Source organism: Zalophus californianus, chromosome 15 (genome assembly GCF_009762305.2).
Source record: "Zalophus californianus isolate mZalCal1 chromosome 15, mZalCal1.pri.v2, whole genome shotgun sequence".
In the NCBI taxonomy this organism is placed as follows: Eukaryota; Metazoa; Chordata; class Mammalia; order Carnivora; family Otariidae; genus Zalophus; species Zalophus californianus.
The window spans coordinates 54,907,097-54,926,430 of NC_045609.1; the positions used below are offsets into that span (position 1 = coordinate 54,907,097).

A 19,334-nucleotide genomic window follows, 5' to 3' on the forward strand; every position below is an offset into this window, starting at 1 on the left:
CTCCCCAGTCCTACCATGGAGGAGAGAAGTCAGGAGGGAAACATAAGACATTAAAAAAAGTTGTAATTTCTAATTTCAAAGAAATGCCACATTCAATGTAGGTACCTCACAAAACCAAATCACTGGATACATGCCCATTAATATTAGTAAACTTGGCTAACCTTTCCACTGGGCTTATGAATATACAAAGCACTTACCTCCTTTATCTCCTTTAATCCTGCAATTCTGTAAGGTAGGTGTGGCTCATAGGCCTGTTTTAAACTGAAGGCACAAAAGAAGAGAGACTAAGTAATTGGCCCAGTACCACACGGTTGGTTAGTAAATGTTAGAGTTGAGACTCGAAAACAGCGCCTCTGACCTCAAACACAGGCTCAGGCTGACCGCACTGCATCTAGTAAAGATTATTTGTCCAGTCAGCATCCCCAAAACATGATCTTGTTTTGGTTTGGTTTGCTTTGGTTTTTTGGTATGAAATGTGTCACTTTCTAATACTTGAACAGTATGGTTTTGGTTGTTTTGTTTTTTTTTTTTTTTTTTTTTTTTTTACTTTTTAGTCTCTGTCATCAACACCCTAGGTGCTTTGCAAGTAAATATTTCTCTAAAGAGATTTCTTGAGCCAGAAACTGAACACATCTTTACTCCTCTGGAGTGAAGACTCAGCCCCTCTCTATAGGAAAAGCAAGGCTGGTGTTGGGCCCCCACCCCCTCTTGCCACAGTGCCACGTAACCCTCAAATTACCGACCCCAGACAGGTCATTCACTTTTATAGAGACTGTCAACACACCCTCAAAAGCTGTCAGCACTCTTAAACTTCTTTCACTAACTCTCCTGATGACAAGGAGCAGGATCTAACTTCAGCCCACTCGGCGAAATCCCAAGTCCTCCCAGCCTCATGGCCCCCATCTCCAAAATAAATCCCCTCTTCTGCTGATCTGAAGCTCACATCAACTTCCCCACGTCCAGTGTTTTGAGTTTCTGCAGCTGCTGTCCTGGGATTTGTGCCCTTGAGCTGTGAGTCAGGGTCCCCAACCCATTGTCCCCTGCTGTCACCGCTGAGCAGCCGCCTTCTTCCCTTCCCAAAACAGATCCTGGAAGGATTTTTCTGGAAAGTCTCTTCCTGCTGATACCTCCTCTCCTCCAGGAAACAGAGGAGGCTTCTTGGCTCTTCCTTCGACCTCTCTTGCCATCTGCAGTAAAGACAAATAGCAGCCACATCAACTTTAATGTGTTCTTGCTCCCGTTTTCCTTCTGCCTCAGATCTCCACTCCCCTAGACCCTTCCCCTTTTGGAGCGGGTCTGCAGGGCACAGCCGGAGAGCGGCTGGAAGGGGGAGAGTTCAGGCCGCCGCAGTGCGTGTGAAATTCTGCAGGCAGGGGGCTGCTGGTAAGGGCTGTGATATGGCAGGCCCGGGGCTAGCCACTCTTGTTTCATTGCCCTGACTCTTCTCCCTTTTGTTCCTCCTCTCCAAGTTTTGCCCAACAAGGATGCGCTGCCACCATCTCTCAGGCCCCCTGAGTCAGCGTCTTTAGCAATTCCTGCAGCTGCCAGCTCGCTTTTTCCTCACCGTCAACTTCTTCACTCAAGTGAGGCTGCCTCTGAGGCCCCACAGATGGAGGGAGAGTAGGACAGAAGGCGGCAGGGAGGGGTGGCCGTGCATCCGATCTTCTTCACAGAGATAACGGAAGCCCAGCAGGCCATGACTCTAGGATGCCCTGAGGTCAGGAGACTTGAGGTCTAGCCCTGGCACTGCCACTGACTAGCTGGGTGACCTTGGACAAGTCACCTCACCCCTCTCCTTCTTGGGGTTCTTCATCTAAAAAATAAAGGAAATGGGCTAAATAACCTCTAAGGTCTTTTGATTTATTAGCTGCCGTATTATGTAGTAGAACCAGATGTCTAAAACCACGTGTCTGCTCAGCTCTTTCCTCATCACAGCCTTGGCTATGAAATCAGAGTTGCCCGTGTGCTTTAATCTCATTTTGGATTATAAGAAAAATCTTCCTGTGTCTTGGCTTTAGAATTCTTCCAATGATACATTGATTCCAAATTTATGACACCAGTTAGAAAATCCTATGCTGCCATTTCTGACTATTTCTACCCTTCAAAGTCCACTCACACCATGCAGTTTCTAGAGATGAAAGGATGTGTTCTTGGGTTGGACAGATGCAAAGAGAGGTCTCCAGGATTGCCAGTGGAGATGAGCCTCTGGCTATGTTCACTTCAGGATAAGGAGTTTGGAGGAACCCAGTGCCACTATTCCAGGGACTTTCTAAATGTAAGTGTTCCTTTGGGGGAAAAAAAATTGCATGGCCAAAAGAATTTGGGAAACTCCAAACATTAGCTCCTTCTTGGAGATTCACCATGTGCATTAGCGTATTTAAAGCTCCAAGAGGGGCGCCTGGGTGGCTCAGTCATTAAGCATCTGCCTTTGGCTCAGGTCATGATCCCAGTGTCCTGGGATCGAGCCCTGTATCGGGCTCCCTGCTCCACGGGAAGCTCGCTTCTCCCTCTCCCACTCCCCTGCTTGTGTTCCCTCCCTCACTGTGTCTCTCTAAATAAATAAATAAATAAATAAATAAATAAATAAATAAATAAATAAATAAATAAAATCTTAGAAAAAAAAATAAAGCTCCAAGAAATCCTGCCAGTGAAGAAATCTTAATTTATCCTAGCATTTTCCAAACTTATATAGCCCCAGATACCTTCTTCACAAAATACTTTAACATCTGGTAGGACATGTCCCTGGAACAGAGTTTAGGAAACATTGCCCCCAAACATTACTGACCTATCTCTATCTGGGTCTTCAGAGCAGAAAGGGATAACTACCGCTGCTAGAATATTTATTAAGCACCTACTGTATGCAGAACACGTGGCAGTAATTCAAAATTGGCAGATCAGCTGTCCAGCAGCCAGGATTTCAAAATCTAAAGCTGCAGAGGGACAGGCACAGGAATAAGCATGCCAGTCAACAAACAAGACAAATGAAGTGTCAAGTGCAGCTTGGGAGCATAGGCCAGGCCACAGGGCAGTTGTCTGCCTTCCCTAGCTGAATTTCCCTGCTCTCAGCTGTCAGTCTTAAGTTCTTTGCTCTACCAGGCAGTTACTTTTCAGCCAGTTACATGATATCGAGGCAGGACATTCATTGTTTATTTTTATAGGTTAGGTGGTTGGTGAGGCACACGGAGTAATTTTATCCCGTGCTGAGCATCCTAGAATTTTTGCCTTACACATACGATTCTGTTGAGTTTTATTCTGAATTGGAATCTGTTCTTTCCCCAGAAAAGATGACCTCCTTTTCACCGAATAAGAAAGATATTGAAATGGCCAACGTCTCATGCTGCTGTTTAATCCCAGTCTGAATCAAGTGTCATTTCGGTTTGTGTACATGATGTTTCCCGGACAGGGGGCCCGAGCTTCTCAGGGCCCCCTTCTAGGACCTATTTGTGATTCACTGTTATTTTTCCCAGCACTTCCCCTGGAACCAAGCCATACCCATGCGTCCTCACTTCCTCACACAGTCCCCGCCCTGCCCCCTTTCCCCACCACCTGTTTTCCATTCACCTCCAACATTCCTTAGACCCTCTATTGATATGTTTTTTCTGAATTTTTTCTCTTGCTTCATTTCCACCTTTCCTCTGCCTCTTCTTTCTGTTCTCTTTAAAAGAACTGAAGGCTCATTCTTTCTGAGGGTTTAATCCTTAGGAAGTTCCTCTCTGCTAAGCAGAGAAGGGAAGCCAGCACTGTAAGAAAAAGGCCAACAATGTTTCCACAAAGACTATATCTTGAAAAGGAAATTGCTTATTATTTTTTAAAATTATCAGTATTAGTTGACATATATTGAGTATGTGCTGTGCTCTAAGCACTAGGGCCCTTAACATACATTGTCTCTTTTATTAGTCACCACTCCCCTTATGATATAGGACATTTATTATTCCCATTTTATGGATGAGCAGTTGAGTCTCAAGGAAGGAAGGAAACTTGCTCAAGGTCATAGAACTAGTAAAAAGCAGGGCCAAGAAATGATCCTGCATTTCTCTGGCTCCCCATCCTGTCTTCTCCCATCGCTCCCCTGCCCTCCTTTAGAACAGGGAAGTCAAAGAGACAGAATTCTGGTTTTCATCAAATTTATTCCCTAACAAGTTTCATTCACAGAAGCTCACCCCTCCACACATGTACTGCACAGACAGCAGATTGAATTACCTCCTTAATGATCTATTATATGCAACAGTGTCCAGCTTGGCCAGGATGTAATTGATCTTGGTGGGATGCCAACATCCTTTTTTTCTTCACACAGATTTATCTTCAGGGGAACATATGCCAACACATGCAAACCATTTTATTCCCTTCCATTCCCTCCTTCCTGCTTGATCATTAGTGTTAGTTTCATTATTAGTCTGCTGTTCTGGGCTCACCATTTTCATTGCTGTTGGCAAACCTTTGCTGTTGGGCCCTACAAGTGAAAGAGTGACTTGCTGGGCTTACTTTTACTTTCCTGTGACAAGTGTCCACCTGCTGGGGCCCAGAGTGGCTCACAGCATGTCTCAGAACCTCTGGACTTGCTCAGTGGCCCTGAAAGACAGCCTTCACTCTCCTCCTTTTCCCAAGCAGGATGGCCTATGGACAATGACTTCCCCAGCCAGGGGACTTAAGTAATCAGGGGGGCCCCTTCCTGTCCCCCCTCAAGTCCATCACTTGAGGCACCTGAGAACGAGCCCAGCCAATTCCAGAGCAGATGAGAAGGTCACCACTACCCTCACTCTCTGATGCCCAATTATCTCAAGGAAAGTGGAATCTTCCAGTCATGGGCCAAATTACCCATAGGCCTTCTATGTCACAGCTCCCTGGGTATCCTTCCCCAGCACTGGCCTCTTGAGCTTCTTGGATGAAGAGCAAGCTGATGGCGGGGTTGGGGGGCGGGTGGTGGCTGTCAGCCTCCCTTCCCCTACCGCAGCCCCCAGGTACCCTGGCATTCAGGTGCTTGGACGTTCTTCTGAGAACGGCAGCACCAGCAGGGAGCCAGCTGCTGTGGCGGCTGTGCCTTGTGCTTGTCTCAGAACAAGAGGTTATTTAGCCCCTGCCACTCGAGCCGGACCCTGTGCCGGGAGATAGATGAGTAAAACAATCAATACCTGCTTTCAAGAAGCTCATACTGCAGGGGCAGGAGCCCGGGGCAAAGTGGTCACAGTACAGTGATAAAGTTAGCTTAGGGCAGAGGATGGATTAACCATGTGAGGGTTCAGAAAGGCTTCCTGGAGGAGATGACATCTGGGCCACTCAGCAGTCAATGAGATGTGGGGCTGGAAGGTGATGGAGGAGTTAAGGATTGGGGTCAGGGTGGGCCTCCAGAACCTTTGGGCCCTCCAGCTAGAAATGCCCAGTTAATTCTTAGATATACAGGACAAGAGCTAGATATTCAGAGATAGCAGCTGGGAGGGGGTTGGATATAACCAGGTCAGTGAAGGGGATCACTGAGGGAGAAGATATAGCATAAGAAGAGATCCAAGAAGAACCAAGGACAGATTCCCCAAGAAATGCCAGCATTCAAGAACTGACTTGTGCCAGCAGGGGACAATATTATGGGCATGGGCTCTGGGGCTGGGCTGCCTCAGTTGGGATCCCACCTTCACAACTTACTAGCTGTGTTACCCTGTGCAAGTGACTGTGCCTCTCTGTGCTTCCATTTTATCTATAAAATGGGGTGATGATCACATATACCTCATTGAGTTGTTGTAGGATTAAATTAATTAAACACTTTAAGCACTTAAAGTGGTCTAGTTAAGTAGGTGGTATAAGCACATTTAATAGCATTATTCCTTCACTGATGTCAGAAAAGGGCAAAACGAAAGGGACAGCCTGTGACACGGTCAGGCCCCTCAGTGCCAACTGGCACAGCTCAGTCGAGAGCCTCAGTGAGGAGAGGTGAAGGAGAGCCCCCATGGGAGTGAGATCACAGCTGGGATGGGAAGGAACGGATCATGCCGGGTGGGCAGGGGTGCTGGCTGCCTCCCTCGCTGCATGCCCCAGTGGCCAGTGCGGTGCCCAGTGGCGTATGAGCTCCTTAGGGGTGAAGAGCCCTCCGTAAAGATTTGCTTAATGAGGATATATTTTCTGAAGGTCCTGCAACTCAGCTGGCACGATGAGGCTGCCGGGACCAGGGAAAGCACGTGGGCCACTCCGGTGGTGGCCACAATTTGGGGAGCAGGTTTCTTGGGGGCATCTCTGGACTCTCTTGACTCTCCGTCTGGGACACCTAGTTGTTGCCACGAGTGAGCTGTAGGATGGACTCTCATAGGCCTTCTCCTTCCAGACTCTTTAACCTATGAGACCCTGTCCTGTTGTGTGCATCATAGAAAACCTGGAATTTTAGACAGGTGACAGAACGGGAACATGCGTAGACATTCAATTCATGCTTGTAACACCTTCTCTATGACTTTCAGAACGCCAGCGTTCTGTTTCTAAAGGGGATGTTCCTTATTTGAGCTGAGCTTACTGTAGTTTTGTTAAGTTTCTTTGCTTACTAGATCAGGGTAGATATTGGGGCTATAATACAGTTTAAAAAGCTATAATGAATTCACTCTTTGGTCTCATGCTCGTAAGAGAACATGGAGAGTAATAAAGCATGGTAGTTTAAAAGCATAGGCTTTTCATTTGGCTCGTTCCTAGTTTATAGGTTGTGTAACCTTGGACAAGCTAGCTCTGCCACTCTGAACCTCAGCTTCCTCATCTGTAAAATGGGAACAGTATTAGTACCAGCACATAAGGCTGAGAGGATTAAAAGGGATAAGTAGAGTCCCTCTCACAAGTACAGGCCCACCACATGGAAGTGGTAGTGATTATAAGTATTATTATTAAAATCGTGCAAAGAGGAGAAGAAATTGGTTCACAAGTGGCCCCTGCAATAGGATCAGGATAGTTTGGAGCTAACCTCTCACTTATATCAACTTTTTATGTAAACGCCTAGCCATGGGTTTCAATCCCACTATTAAAATGGAATGAAGTAACAAAGACCCTATTCTAGGACTATCAATAGATACTTTTACAAAAGGAGAGAATACAGATGAGATGAGGCTCACTCTTGAAGACCTTTTAATAATTGGTTTCAGAATGAATGACCTGTTCAATTGAGTAGGGTAAGAGAGCGGAGGATACCACAGCCTGCATGACTCAGCAGTTCTCTGCAGTCCGTTTAACTAGAAATGGCATCTGCATGTTGAAGTCAAAATGTTCACTCTCGTTGCTTTTAAAACAGTAAGTTGCCATAAAAAAGAATGAGATCTTGCCATTTGCGACAGCAGAGATGGACCCAAGGGAATGGAGCTGAGTAAACTAAGTTAGACAGGGAAAGACTATACCTATGATCTCACTTAGATGTAGAACTAAAACAAGAACAACAGCAACAAACCAAGCTCGTAGATACAGAGAACAGATTGGTGGTTGCCAGAGGTGCGGGTTACAGGGTGGGGAAAATGGGTGAGAAGGGTCCAAAGATACAGACCTCCAATTACAAAATAATTAAGTCATGGGGATGTGATGTACAGCATGGTGATTACAGCTAATAATATTGTATTGCATATTTGAAAGATGCTGAAAGAGTAGATCGTAAAAGTCCTCATCAAAAGAAAAAATTTTTATAACTATGTATGGTGATGGGAGTTAACTAGACTTATTGTAGTCATCATTTTGTAATATATACAAATATTGAATCATGTTGTTTGCCTGAAACTAATATGTCAGTTATACCTCAATTTAAAAAAAAAGAATATGGTGTCACAGTGGAACAGCAAAACATTTTCAAAACTTTTAATAAATTTATTCTTTGTACAAAAAGGTAGTTTAAATTAAGTATGTCATGTGGAATTGCACACTTGTCAAAACTTCTAGATTTCACACTGAAAATATTTACATGTAATTTTATTGGCATGAACCATCGGTTAAATGGAACCAAAATAAAGAAAAAACATTTTAAAAGAACAGTAAACAATTCTAAGAAATTTAGAATTCTGAATATTTAGGGAACGTTTAGTTGAAGAATCTTTTGCAAACCATGGGCGAGACATCCTGCAAACAATAGAAGGACGGCCAGAACTCTATGGTTTCTATCCACAAGGAGCTGACAATTTAGAGAAGGTGGATATATATACAACAGACTTAACTGCAAGGCAGAACATGCTATCTTACTTTTCTTATACTTGCTCCAGCCCCTCCTGTCCTCATGCCTAATATAGTTCCTGGCAAATGCACAGGCATAGAGTAACTGTTTGTAGGAAGAATTAGCACTGTTACAGAGATATGAATAAAGTACTTTGGGAGAGAGTGGGGACCACAGAATGGTAAAAAGACTGGACTTCCAAAGATGGTAGCATAGAAATGGGTAAGTTGGCCTTGTACCTCCCAATCATAGTATCCACTATAACTACTCTTTATTACTTGCTTATGTTATTTTCCCCCATGAGGCTCCAGCCTTCCCAAGAGCAGGTGCCGTGTCTGTCATGTTTATTGGTGTCCAGCATGGTACACAGGACATAGTAGATACTCAGTGTACTCAATAAGTATTTGTTAAAAGAAGGAGGGTCATCAGATTTATTTGTCAAGACTTCCCCCCACCAGTTACAAGTTAACAGCAACTGAAACCTGCTTAAACAAAATAAGGGCATTTTGGGGTTTATGTATATGGACTCTTCATAGGGCTTCAAGTAGGGCTGGATCTAGGAATCTAAGGTTCTCAGGAATCTATCTTTGTCTTTTTTTTTTTTAGATTTTATTTATTTATTTAAGAGAGTGCACACATACACATACATGCACACACACACATGAGTGGGGGATGGGGCAGAGGGGGAGGGAGAGGGACAAGCAGACTCCACACTGAGCGCAGAGCCTGTCATGGGGCTCAGTCTCAGGACCCCGAGATCATGACCCGAGCCAAAACCAAGACTCAGGCACTCAACCAACTGAGCCACCCAGGCACCCCCTATCTTCATCTTTCTTTTGTGTTATCTTCATTCTCAGGTAGACTCTCCTGATATTGTGGCAAAGACAACTGACTTGTATCTTTACAGTTTACAATTCCAACAAAAAGATTGTGTATCTTTTCCTGATAGTTTCAGGGAATGACTCTGTCAAGGAGGACTCTGGTTGGCCTGGCTTGGTCATATACCCACTTTGAACAAATCACTGACACCAGGCCTAAAGTCAGGGAAGGAGCTGCTCCATGAATTCTGTATAGATTGAGATGCAGAAAGCTGATTTCAACTAAGAGACATTGGAAAGCCAAAGCAAACAAACAAAATGCCCTATGTATTCACACCCCAAGGAAACTGGACAGTAGCGTAGAGATAGGAATAGGCTGAGAATAGCAAATGATACAAAGCATAGTAGGGTTGAAATGTCAGACAAATGAGTGGTGGGCAGCTATGGGAATTAATGCTGAAGATGTAAATTTAGATCAGATGGTGTCCGGCTTGAAGACCAAAAAATGTTTAGATTCGTTCTGTAGACAATTATGATGCAATGTGAGGGGAAGGGGAGGGGGTATAATCCAAGATGTATTTAGGGCTTCTCCAGAAGCCACCTTTAGGGGCCTCTCTTTTCCCCTCTGTGTCCCTCCTAAAGCAAAAGTCACCAGTGGAAACATGCCAAGCAGGGCATGGAGTTCAAGAGACTCTCCTGCAGCTACTTCATGTCCAGAGGGATGTCTGAGCACATGTAACTTGCTGGCCTCTGCATCCTCAACACTGAGCCCCTGGCGTGAATAAGTCACAGCCTCTGGTTTAAGGAGCTGACAGCTGGGGGATATTGGTCTCAGACAAAGTACTAGAAATATACCCGCATATACATATATGAAGTATGTACGTGTATATGTCTATTTATGGGACCAGGCGGTTTAAATAGGAACAAAAGGATGTTTGATTCCTCATGAGGAGTCAGGGGAGCCTTCAGAGTGGAGGAAATAGGTGAGTTAGCCTTCTAGGAAAGGCTTGTGCTCAGGACACAAACCCTTCTCAGGGCAATCAGATTCTTCCTGGTCCAGCCTTGGCCTATGTCCTTCCTTGTGGTTAGGAAGAGAACCTAGAGCTTCCTTTCTTCAGGATTTCTGTGTTCTGCTTCCTGGAATTCAGCTTCTCCACAACTCAGATAACAGCACCCCCACGGCAGGAGCAGTCCCAGCAGTAAACAGCTACTGAGGCCGTAACTACACACCGAGCATCATGCTCCCATCTTTGCATAGTCTCCAGTCTCATCCTCATCATCCTTCTAGGCGGTCAATACTATCGTTCCCATTTTACTGAAGGGGAAACTGAAGCTGATAGTTAGGCGGCCTGCCTCAGGACCAGGCACAAGGCAGCGGTGAAACGGGGGTGAGCATGGTCCACTCGGCCTGGTGCCATGTTCTCCACGGTGCTCTCTGCTCCCTCTCTCTGTTCCTGCCTGCTTCCATGTGGGTCACAGGGACAGCCCCAGCTCAGGTAGGTTACAGAGATGGTGATCCATACGTAGTATTGGACTGGTACTAGAGGAAGGATGCTTCAGCTGACTCAAAACTGCACCAGGGGTGTGGAGAGGGACACTGAACCCCTGGGACGGTTCTCAACCTAAATGTGCCTAAGAATCACTGGGGAGTTATCTAAAAATGCAGATTCCTGGGCCCTGCTCTCAGAGAGTCTGGGTGAGACCTTGGAATCTGCATTGGAACAAACACCCTACTACTACAACCATTAGAGGTGCTAAGGCCAGTGTTGCACATGTTGAAGAGTGCTGCCTAAGCAGGGGTGTGTGTGTGTGTGTTTGTGTGTGTGTGTGTGTGTGTGTGTGACAATGTGTGTACATGCCCACACGCCCACAGTTCAAGGGTTGTTTTTTTTTTTTAAGATTTTATTTATTTATTTGACAGAGAGACACAGCGAGAGAGGGAACACAAGCAGGGGGAGTGGGAGAGGGAGAAGCAGGCTTCCTGCCGAGCAGGGAGCCCGATGTGGGGCTCGATCCCAGGACCCTGGGATCACGACCTGAGCCGAAGGCAGACGCTTAACGACTGAGCCACCCAGGCGCCCCTAAAGGGTTGTTTTAGGAAAGCTCCATGGAGGGCAGGTGTCACTGGCCACTGCCCATAAGCTACTTCAAAACACCTTTGTCCAGGTTTTCATTGTCTTCTGTGGATCTCACCATTCGAATCCAGCCCTTGCGGGCAGGGTGACCAGATACCCACTGTAAAGGATCATCTTTCTGTGAAAATCACTCAGCATATTAAAAAAAAAACTTTTTGGCATGAAGACGTTTGTCTCTTCTTTCTGAACCTGGGAACAGCAGTAGGAAGTGTTCAGGCCTTTTCCCAAATATAATCCCTGACTGATTAGAGGCTGAGAATCCTCTCTGCCAGTGGCCTCCTGGGACTCTGGGTGGCCTGCCTGGTGGTCAGAGGCACCGAGCACCCCCACACTGAAGATGTGGGAAAGATGGTCTCTGTCCTTGAGGACGTAAGATCTAGTAGTGGAGACAGAACAGACCCATGTGAAAGAGTCAGACACACAAATAAAAATAAAGCAGATGCAAGTCCTTGCAGCAATGAGAATCCCAGTGCAGACCTAAGCTCGGTCTCAAAGTCTGACATTAAGTCAGGGAGAAACAGGAAGAAGTTGGATGTGAGTTGCCAGGTGAGCCATCAGAACAGCCTTCCTAGAGGAAGTCACACTGTCTCTTTAACCAGATCTCATGGAGCGCTTGCCATAGGCACTGCTACTGGTGCGCACTCTTGAGGAACACGGTGCTGATTGTGTAGGGGGTCTGGGGTCAGGGAGACCAGGGGCATCACAGAGCAGGCCTCCTCAAGAAAGTGATGCTTTTCATCGGATTCCTAAAGGCAGCCCTGCCTCTAAGTTTAGGGGAGTCAGGAGGAAGTACAAAGAAGGCCCCAGCCTGTGACCTGCTCACCTTCTCTTTCCATGTTGGCTTGTGTATACCTGTATGTGGATACCTCAGACCTCAAGTTCAAACTGCATCCACACAACACACGCCCCTACCCCCCAGCCAGCCTTCAGGCCTAGTGTCATGGTCTACCCACAGGAGGACTGATGCCAGAAGTGGGCTTGAGCTGTTTGGATGGGGGATTTGAGGGTCCTGGGTCTACAGGGATGAGTGATCTGGAACTGGGTACACAGCCACTGGGCAGACACTTCCCTCCACCCCAACATGGGCCTTCTAAAGCATGGGGCCCAGGGCAAGGATCCTGATGGCAGAGTCTGAGGGAAGTTTTGCCTAAAGGATAAGTAGGGGTTAGCTAAATCAAAGTCAGGAGTTGGGGGAAGCCTTCCCGTAGAAGACCCCTGAAATGAGAAAAGGCCCTGGTCATCTTCCTAAAAGCATAGGTAGGGGGGAGGTTGGAGAACCGACAGGGGCCTGGTGGCAAATGTAAGGATTTGGCTTTACAAAGGACACGGGCAGGACATGGCGGGCCAGGGAAAGGTAATTATGAATTGAGCAAGAACATTCCTTCCAAACTGAGCTTGTGTGATGCCAACAAGGTGTTTGATGTGAGGAGAGCAAGCTGTTCGGTTTGGCTAGGCCTAAGAGTTCTGACAAAGGCAAGAGTGGAAGAAAAGACACATCAGGAGAGGAGCACTTGTGGAGAAGTTGTAGGCATGAACCTGGGTCGGGCCCTCAGGGGGAGCACAGAGCCTCCGGAGGAACTCTTACAGAACTGGGCTGGGGGCCAGATTCTGTCTTTGTTCTGTGCTGACCATTCAAATAAGGCAAAATAATCATTTAACATGTTCCCTATGCTTGAGTTGTAGTACTTTCTATGTGTGTGATTTTTGTGTTTTTCTGTGTGAATTCAGTGTCCTGAAATTCTTTCTAGATTGGCAACACATCCTGTCTTTCACTTAGTAAATACGACCACCATTTATGCTTTGGGGCAACATTTTTCAGTCGTTTCCAAATCCTTGTGGGGTTTTTGGTGACATTTATTTTTCATAATTAGTGATGAAACTCTCATCACTTAATGCCCATGAACTTATGAATACATTAGGCCACAATAAGAATTATCCCTGATGTCTGTAAGCAGATGGTGTGTGTGTGTGTGTGTGTGTGTGTGTGTGTGTGTGTGTGTGTGTGTGTGTGTTTATGATAACAGGGCTTACATAATCCCAACAGCAGGCCCTGGGGACTCACACGCAGAGATGGAACGGCTGGTTTAAATTAGGTTTCCATGTGAAATATCGTATCGCTATTTTTTTCCTAGCATTGTGGGAAAGTATATGGAAAATGATTTGACCGATAGGAAATAAATCTGGATGCATGATCAGGACTGAGGCACAAACCACGTGGTAGTCTGCGCCTGCTCATGAAGCAGTCTCTCTAAGGGAAAATGAATTAACCCTTTCAGGCCACTAGACTAGTGAGTCCTCACAGTGTACCACAATAGCCTGAAAGAGCTGTGACTTTCCAGAGCCACTGATTTGCAATCAGTTTCCAATTAAAAAAAAAAAAAAGAGCTAAAGCCATAGAAAGAATACATTCTTTCTATGAGGTCCAAAGAATTAATGCATTGGGTGTCTGGGGAACCATTTTAACTTTTGGGGATTCATTTTTATTTGTAAGGAGATGGGTTTGAGTTTCTAGCTCAAAGAGTAAGTAATTTTATGATTCTAAGTGTTTGCTCACAGCTTCCCACAGCAGGATAGGTCTCATCAAAAGCAAATCACACGGAAGGAAGAAATGTACCAAGCACCAATGACACTCAATCTTTATTGACAAAACAGTTTCTTGTTCTAGAGAGCCAGAGTCTCACAGGGTGACTTTTAACTGGGTAACCAGGTGATGAGGGGACAAGGCATGGAGACAGTGAGCAAGGGATTGGTCATAGCTGCAGGAGAGGGGTTGACTCTAGGAATCCCAGAAGGTGCCAGGGTGCTCAAAACAGCCCCAGGAGATCAGAACAAATGGTTATCTTAGGTTATCTTCTTCCCAAGAGGCTCTGAATTCCTTGCAGGATGATCTGGACTGAGGCTGGTCCTAGGAGTCTGATTCCAGATCTGTTCTCCTGATGTTGCACAAAGTCCAGAGCAGGTAGAGAGCAGAGGTGCATGCTGGGAGCCCCCTGGGCTGGGGCTGGCCTCAGGGTGGCAGGTGGTCCATCACATGCGTGTCAGCACTGCTGGCTGGTACCACAGGGTGACCCTGTCTTATCACTGAAGGTCCCTGTTGCCACTGTTTCCCTGTTGTTTCTGTGTAGGGAAAGAAAAAGGGTGTTCAGCACCTGTCTCTTCTGTTTTACTTTTTTCATTGCTTTCATCATATTTTGGGACTCTTCTTGGCATCTTCTCCTTTTATTCCAACTCTGTGTTCAGAGGTGCTGCTCTTAACCGAGTGCTTAGAAAAACCTAATCAGTGACAAGTTTAAAAGAAACTGTCACCCCTCATCCGATAAAAGAGCACCCCACGGGGAGTCCTCATTTTTTTTCTTTAAATGTTTTATTGTTATGTTAATCACCATACATTACATCATTAGTTTTTGATATAGTGTTCCATGATTCATTGTTTGTGCATAACACCCAGTGCTCCACGCAGAACGTGCCCTCTTTAATACTCATCACCAGGCTAACCCATCCCCCCACCCTCCCTCCCCTCTAGAACCCTCAGTTTGTTTTTCAGAGTCCATCGTCTCTCATGGTTCGTCGGGGAGTCCTCATTTTGACATCAACAAGAATTGGGACCTGAGAAAATCACTTCTCCCTTGAGCCATAGATTCTTAATCTGGAAAAATGGGTTTGGACTGCCTCTCTGATTGCTGTCAGCACTAAAGGCCATTCGTTCCTATCATTTTATAAATGGGGGGCGGGCAGGAGGTGCAATCTACCGTAGACCTTAAACTTGTTTTTTCTGCAGTTGCCAGGGGTAACCGACCATGAACTCAGTTCAGGCCTCCCTCTCCCTCAGGCCAGGGAAATGAGTTGGCCCCAGGTTTCATCACTGTTGCTGAACCGGTGCAGCTCCTGGGCCATTTGAGGTCAAGACCAAGGCTTTGGTTTGTTAACAGCTAGGTTTATCAGCCCAGACATTAGCCAGGATGGAGCAAGTGACTTAAATGAACACTAGTGTCCCAGCACCAAAGTATAGATAGCAGCAAAATAACCTTAGAGATTAAGCAGAGGATTTTGAGGCTGCATATCAGAAAGGGGGGCTTAGTAGCGGGTCATTATTAATCTTGCTGTCCATCAGTCAACTGTATTTAAATGTATTTTTAAAACAATATTATCCTTAGGCCTTATTTTCTTATAGTCCCATGGAATTTTATAGATCAAGAGGGAGTTTATGAATTATGTTTCTGCCTCCATATTTTCTTTTTCTTTTTTTTGACTTTTTTTTAATTAAAATTCATATATTATTTGTTTCAGAGGTACAGGTCTGTGATTCATCAGTCTTGCACAATTCACAGCGCTCACCATAGCACATACCCTCCCCAATGTCCATCACCCAGCCACCCCATCCCTCCCACCCCCCTCCACTCCAGCAACCCTCAGTTTGTTTCCTGAGATTAAGAGTCTCTTATGGTTTGTCTCCCTTTCTGGTTTCATCTTGTTTCATTTTTTCCTCCCTTCCCCTATGATCCTCTGTCTTATTTCTCAAATTCCTCATATCAGTGAGATCATATGATACTTGTCTTTCTCTGATTGACTTATTTTGCTTAGCATAATACCCTCTAGTTCCATCAACGTCGTTGCAAATGGCAAGATTTCATTTTTGATGGCTGCATAATATTCCATTGTGTATATACACCACATCTTCTTCATCCATTCATCTGTTGGTGGTTCTTTCCATAGTTTTCTGCCTCCTTATTTTAAAGATGGAAGATGAAGAATATGGAGAGGTTAAGTGACTTTCCCAGAATCCCATAGCAAAGCAGTGATGGAGCCTAGAGCTTCACTTCAGATCCCTCAGCTGGGGCCTTCATTTCCTAATACTAAATTGATTTAAAAAAAGAAAAAGGGTTTTCCTGTGAAAAAAATATTCATCGAGTTTGCAGGACCTGGGTTCAGTGGATGCCCCTCTCTGCATTTTCCAGGTGAGCTCCTGGGTGACGTGGCTGATCCTCACGGCGGGCTCCATGGAGGAGAAGCGAGAAGTCTTCTCCTATTTGGTGCACGTGGCCAAATGCTGCTGGAACATGGGCAACTACAATGCTGTCATGGAGTTCTTGGCTGGCCTCAGGTATGGAAGTGGGGAACACAGTTACCTGGATACCAGCCAAATGGCACGGAATTAATTGCCCTGGAAACCACATTTATCCAAACCAGGCAATTGGTTGTGGGTGATTGTTTGCGAGAAATACGTTATTCTTTGCTAACACCACAAACCTTGTCCCTCAAAGATACAGCAGCAGAATTCAGCCCCTGTGGCCAGTCACGATCCTAATTAGCTATGTCTGCTCTGATCCCATGCTGTTGGCCACACTGGGTAAAATTACCTGGTTGCACGACTCCATTAATCCCATCGGCGACCCCCACCTGCCCTCTGTGCCCTGTAAACCCCACGGTTATCAGTCTCTTCCCAGCTCTGCCTGATGAACTGCCTCAGCACTGTAGGCTCCCAGCCACCGACTGGGAATGGCTGACACTGATAACAAGCATTCAGTAATGTTAGCTGTTATTTTCATTGAACATTTACTATGTGTCAAGCACTGAACTATGCATCTCCTATGCATTAAATCTTTTAACTCTCAGAGCAATTTCTTGGTCGATACTATTATTATTCCCACATCATACAAAAAAAAGAAACTAAAGTGAGGAGAAGTTAAGTCCACCTAGCATGGCTGGGATGTGAATGCAGACAACCTTGACTTGAGAGCCCTTGCCCTTAACCTCTCATATCCTGCTCGTATGCTTTCTCCCCTAAGCTAATAATAAGATCACCATTTTATCAATAAATCTCCTGCCTTACTCCCTTTCAGCTTTAGTTATCTGGCATAAAGTAACTGCCCCTCACTCTTGTGGGAGGTAATGTGGTATGGGGCAGAAGGGTATAAGTTGTTGGGTGAGAATAACAGGGAATCAAATCCTGGCACCCCCATGGAATAGCTGTGTGATCTGAGCCAGTTACTTGATCTCAGTGAGCCCTAGTTTCTTCATCTGTAAAATGGGGATGATAATAATAAAAAGCACCTACCTCCTCACAGAGGATTTAGTAAGATAGTATACGAAGTGTTTAGCACGCATGTTTGGCATACAGTAAGGCTCTAGAAAATGAACCTGCTCTTGTTAGTGTCTCAGATCCACCTTCCTAATGAGGGTTCTCCCTATAAATAGATCTTGTTTCATAACATTATTGAGATTTTTCTCTGATTCTCCAGATCGCTGCAAAGGGATTCTGGGTTGGGGGAGGAAAGGAAAATTCTCAGAGTTGGAAATTTTTTTTGTCCTTTTGAACTTTCTTAACTAAGAATAAACTCAAACGATAATGTCACTGGCATTTAAAGTGGTCATACAAATGTATCAGGCGTGGCTCAAAAGAAGGAAAAAATAGAAAGAATACTGAGAGAACAGGAGATGATTTGGATGATTGGATTCTCTTTGTGATAAATTTTCTACAAAGGACCTGTGTTACTTTTCTTTAAAAAAAAAAAAAGAATGATCATATGATAAAACAATTCTATTTTAATGATGCTTATCCTCGGTGTTTGGCAAGCCGGTGTTGGCTATTGGCTAGAGACCTCGCTTCTTCTGTTCTGGATGTCATTGTCCTCACAGCATGGCAGTTGGTTTGCTCCAAAGTGAACAACAAGAAAGCAAGGCCAAAGCTGCAGTGCCTTTTATGGCCTAGCCTCAGACATCACACACTGTCACTTCTAACATATTATACTGCACATAAGACAAAAGACTCGTTGATTGTGGATGGGGTCTGTACTACACCAGGAGCTGTGGATCACTGGAGGAAACAATTAGGAATAAAAAGATTTACATAGAACAATATTTTATTCAATCATGGTATCAATTTAAAATAACCCAAATGTGGGGCGCCTGGGTGGCTCAGTAGGTTAAGCGTCTGCCTTCAGCTCAGGTCACGATCCCAGGGTCCTGGGATCGAGCTCCGCATCGGGCTCTCTGCTCAGCAGGAAGCTTGCTTCTCCCTCTCTCTCTGCCCCTCCCCCAGCTTGGGCTCTCTTCTCTCTCTCTATCTCTATCTCTCTGTCAAATAAATAAATAAAATCTTAAAAAAAAATAAATAACCCAAATGAACATCGGTGGGGAAATGAAGGAAATAATATGATGCATCCTTACAATGGAATATTATGTAGCCACCAAAAATGATGTGTATGAAATATGTTTAATATCATTGGAAAACCAGCAATATATAATGCATAAAAATATCTGGGAATAGGGCTGTCTTTACTTAATAACCTCAGCAATATTTATACAACATTTATAAAATATTTAGACCAGGCATCTACAAATAGAATAAATACTGGAAGGAAATATACCTAATGTTGTCTGTGGATGAGAGCACTGTGGGTGGATTTTCTTTATTTTTGGTATTTTCCAGATTTTCTACAATGAACATCTAGTACCTTTATTAACATAAAAAGAAATAAAGGTTTTAAAATAGTGTCAATTATCAATCTAACAAAAAATAATTTGATCTGATCTTGCTGAGATTTGTCTTTTGCCCCCAAATGTACCATGACAACCCCGTTACCCATGGAAAGAAGGATGATGCAATAATGAGAATCACATATTCAGTTTGTTTATTTATACTTCCATTTCATGCCCCAAAAAGGATTCTCACCACCTTGTAAGAAATCAGTTGTAGCTGGACTCAGTGGGGTGAGATCCGGAAATAATTTTATTTTTCTGACATCACTGTCTTTCAACCCTGCCTGATAGGCTCTTCCTCCTCCCGACTCTGGGTCTACCTTGGGACGTCCTATAGCTTTCGCAGTCACTGATGTGGTCAATAGCTTGTCTCATTCTCCTAGGCTCATGAGCATGAATAAATCTCAGAAGCATACAGCTGTGCAAGAAAAAAGCAGGTTGTCTGAGTACCTACAGTGTGACACCATTTCTATAAAGTTTAAGAGCACACAGACAGTTCTACAAGCTGCTTAGTGATATATACGTATGTTGGGGAAGCATAAAGAATTATAAGGGCACGAGAACGCTAAAGTACAGTTGTGGTCCCCTTCAGTGAGGGAGGGAGGAGTGTGTGCTCATGGAGGAAACCACTGGGGCCTCAACGACATTATTAATGTTTTATTTTTTAAACTAAGAGGTTGGTGCCTGGGCATTTGTCATATTGTACTTTTCTATGTCCTTTGAATGTCTTATATATGATATAGTGATTTTTTA

The 19,334-nt window shown here is 44.8% G+C and overlaps 1 protein-coding gene across 3 annotated transcripts in view; it reads left to right on the forward strand.

The window, feature by feature from the left end:
• The window catches only part of PLCE1 (phospholipase C epsilon 1), a 338,579-nt gene that overhangs the window by 209,858 nt on the left and 109,387 nt on the right, over positions 1-19,334 (forward strand). For all 3 annotated transcript variants that reach the window (XM_035724225.1, XM_027595213.1, XM_027595222.1), the window contains one exon: positions 16,058-16,203. In XM_035724225.1, the coding sequence (XP_035580118.1) occupies positions 16,058-16,203 (146 nt within the window). The remainder of the gene's footprint in view (positions 1-16,057; positions 16,204-19,334) is intronic.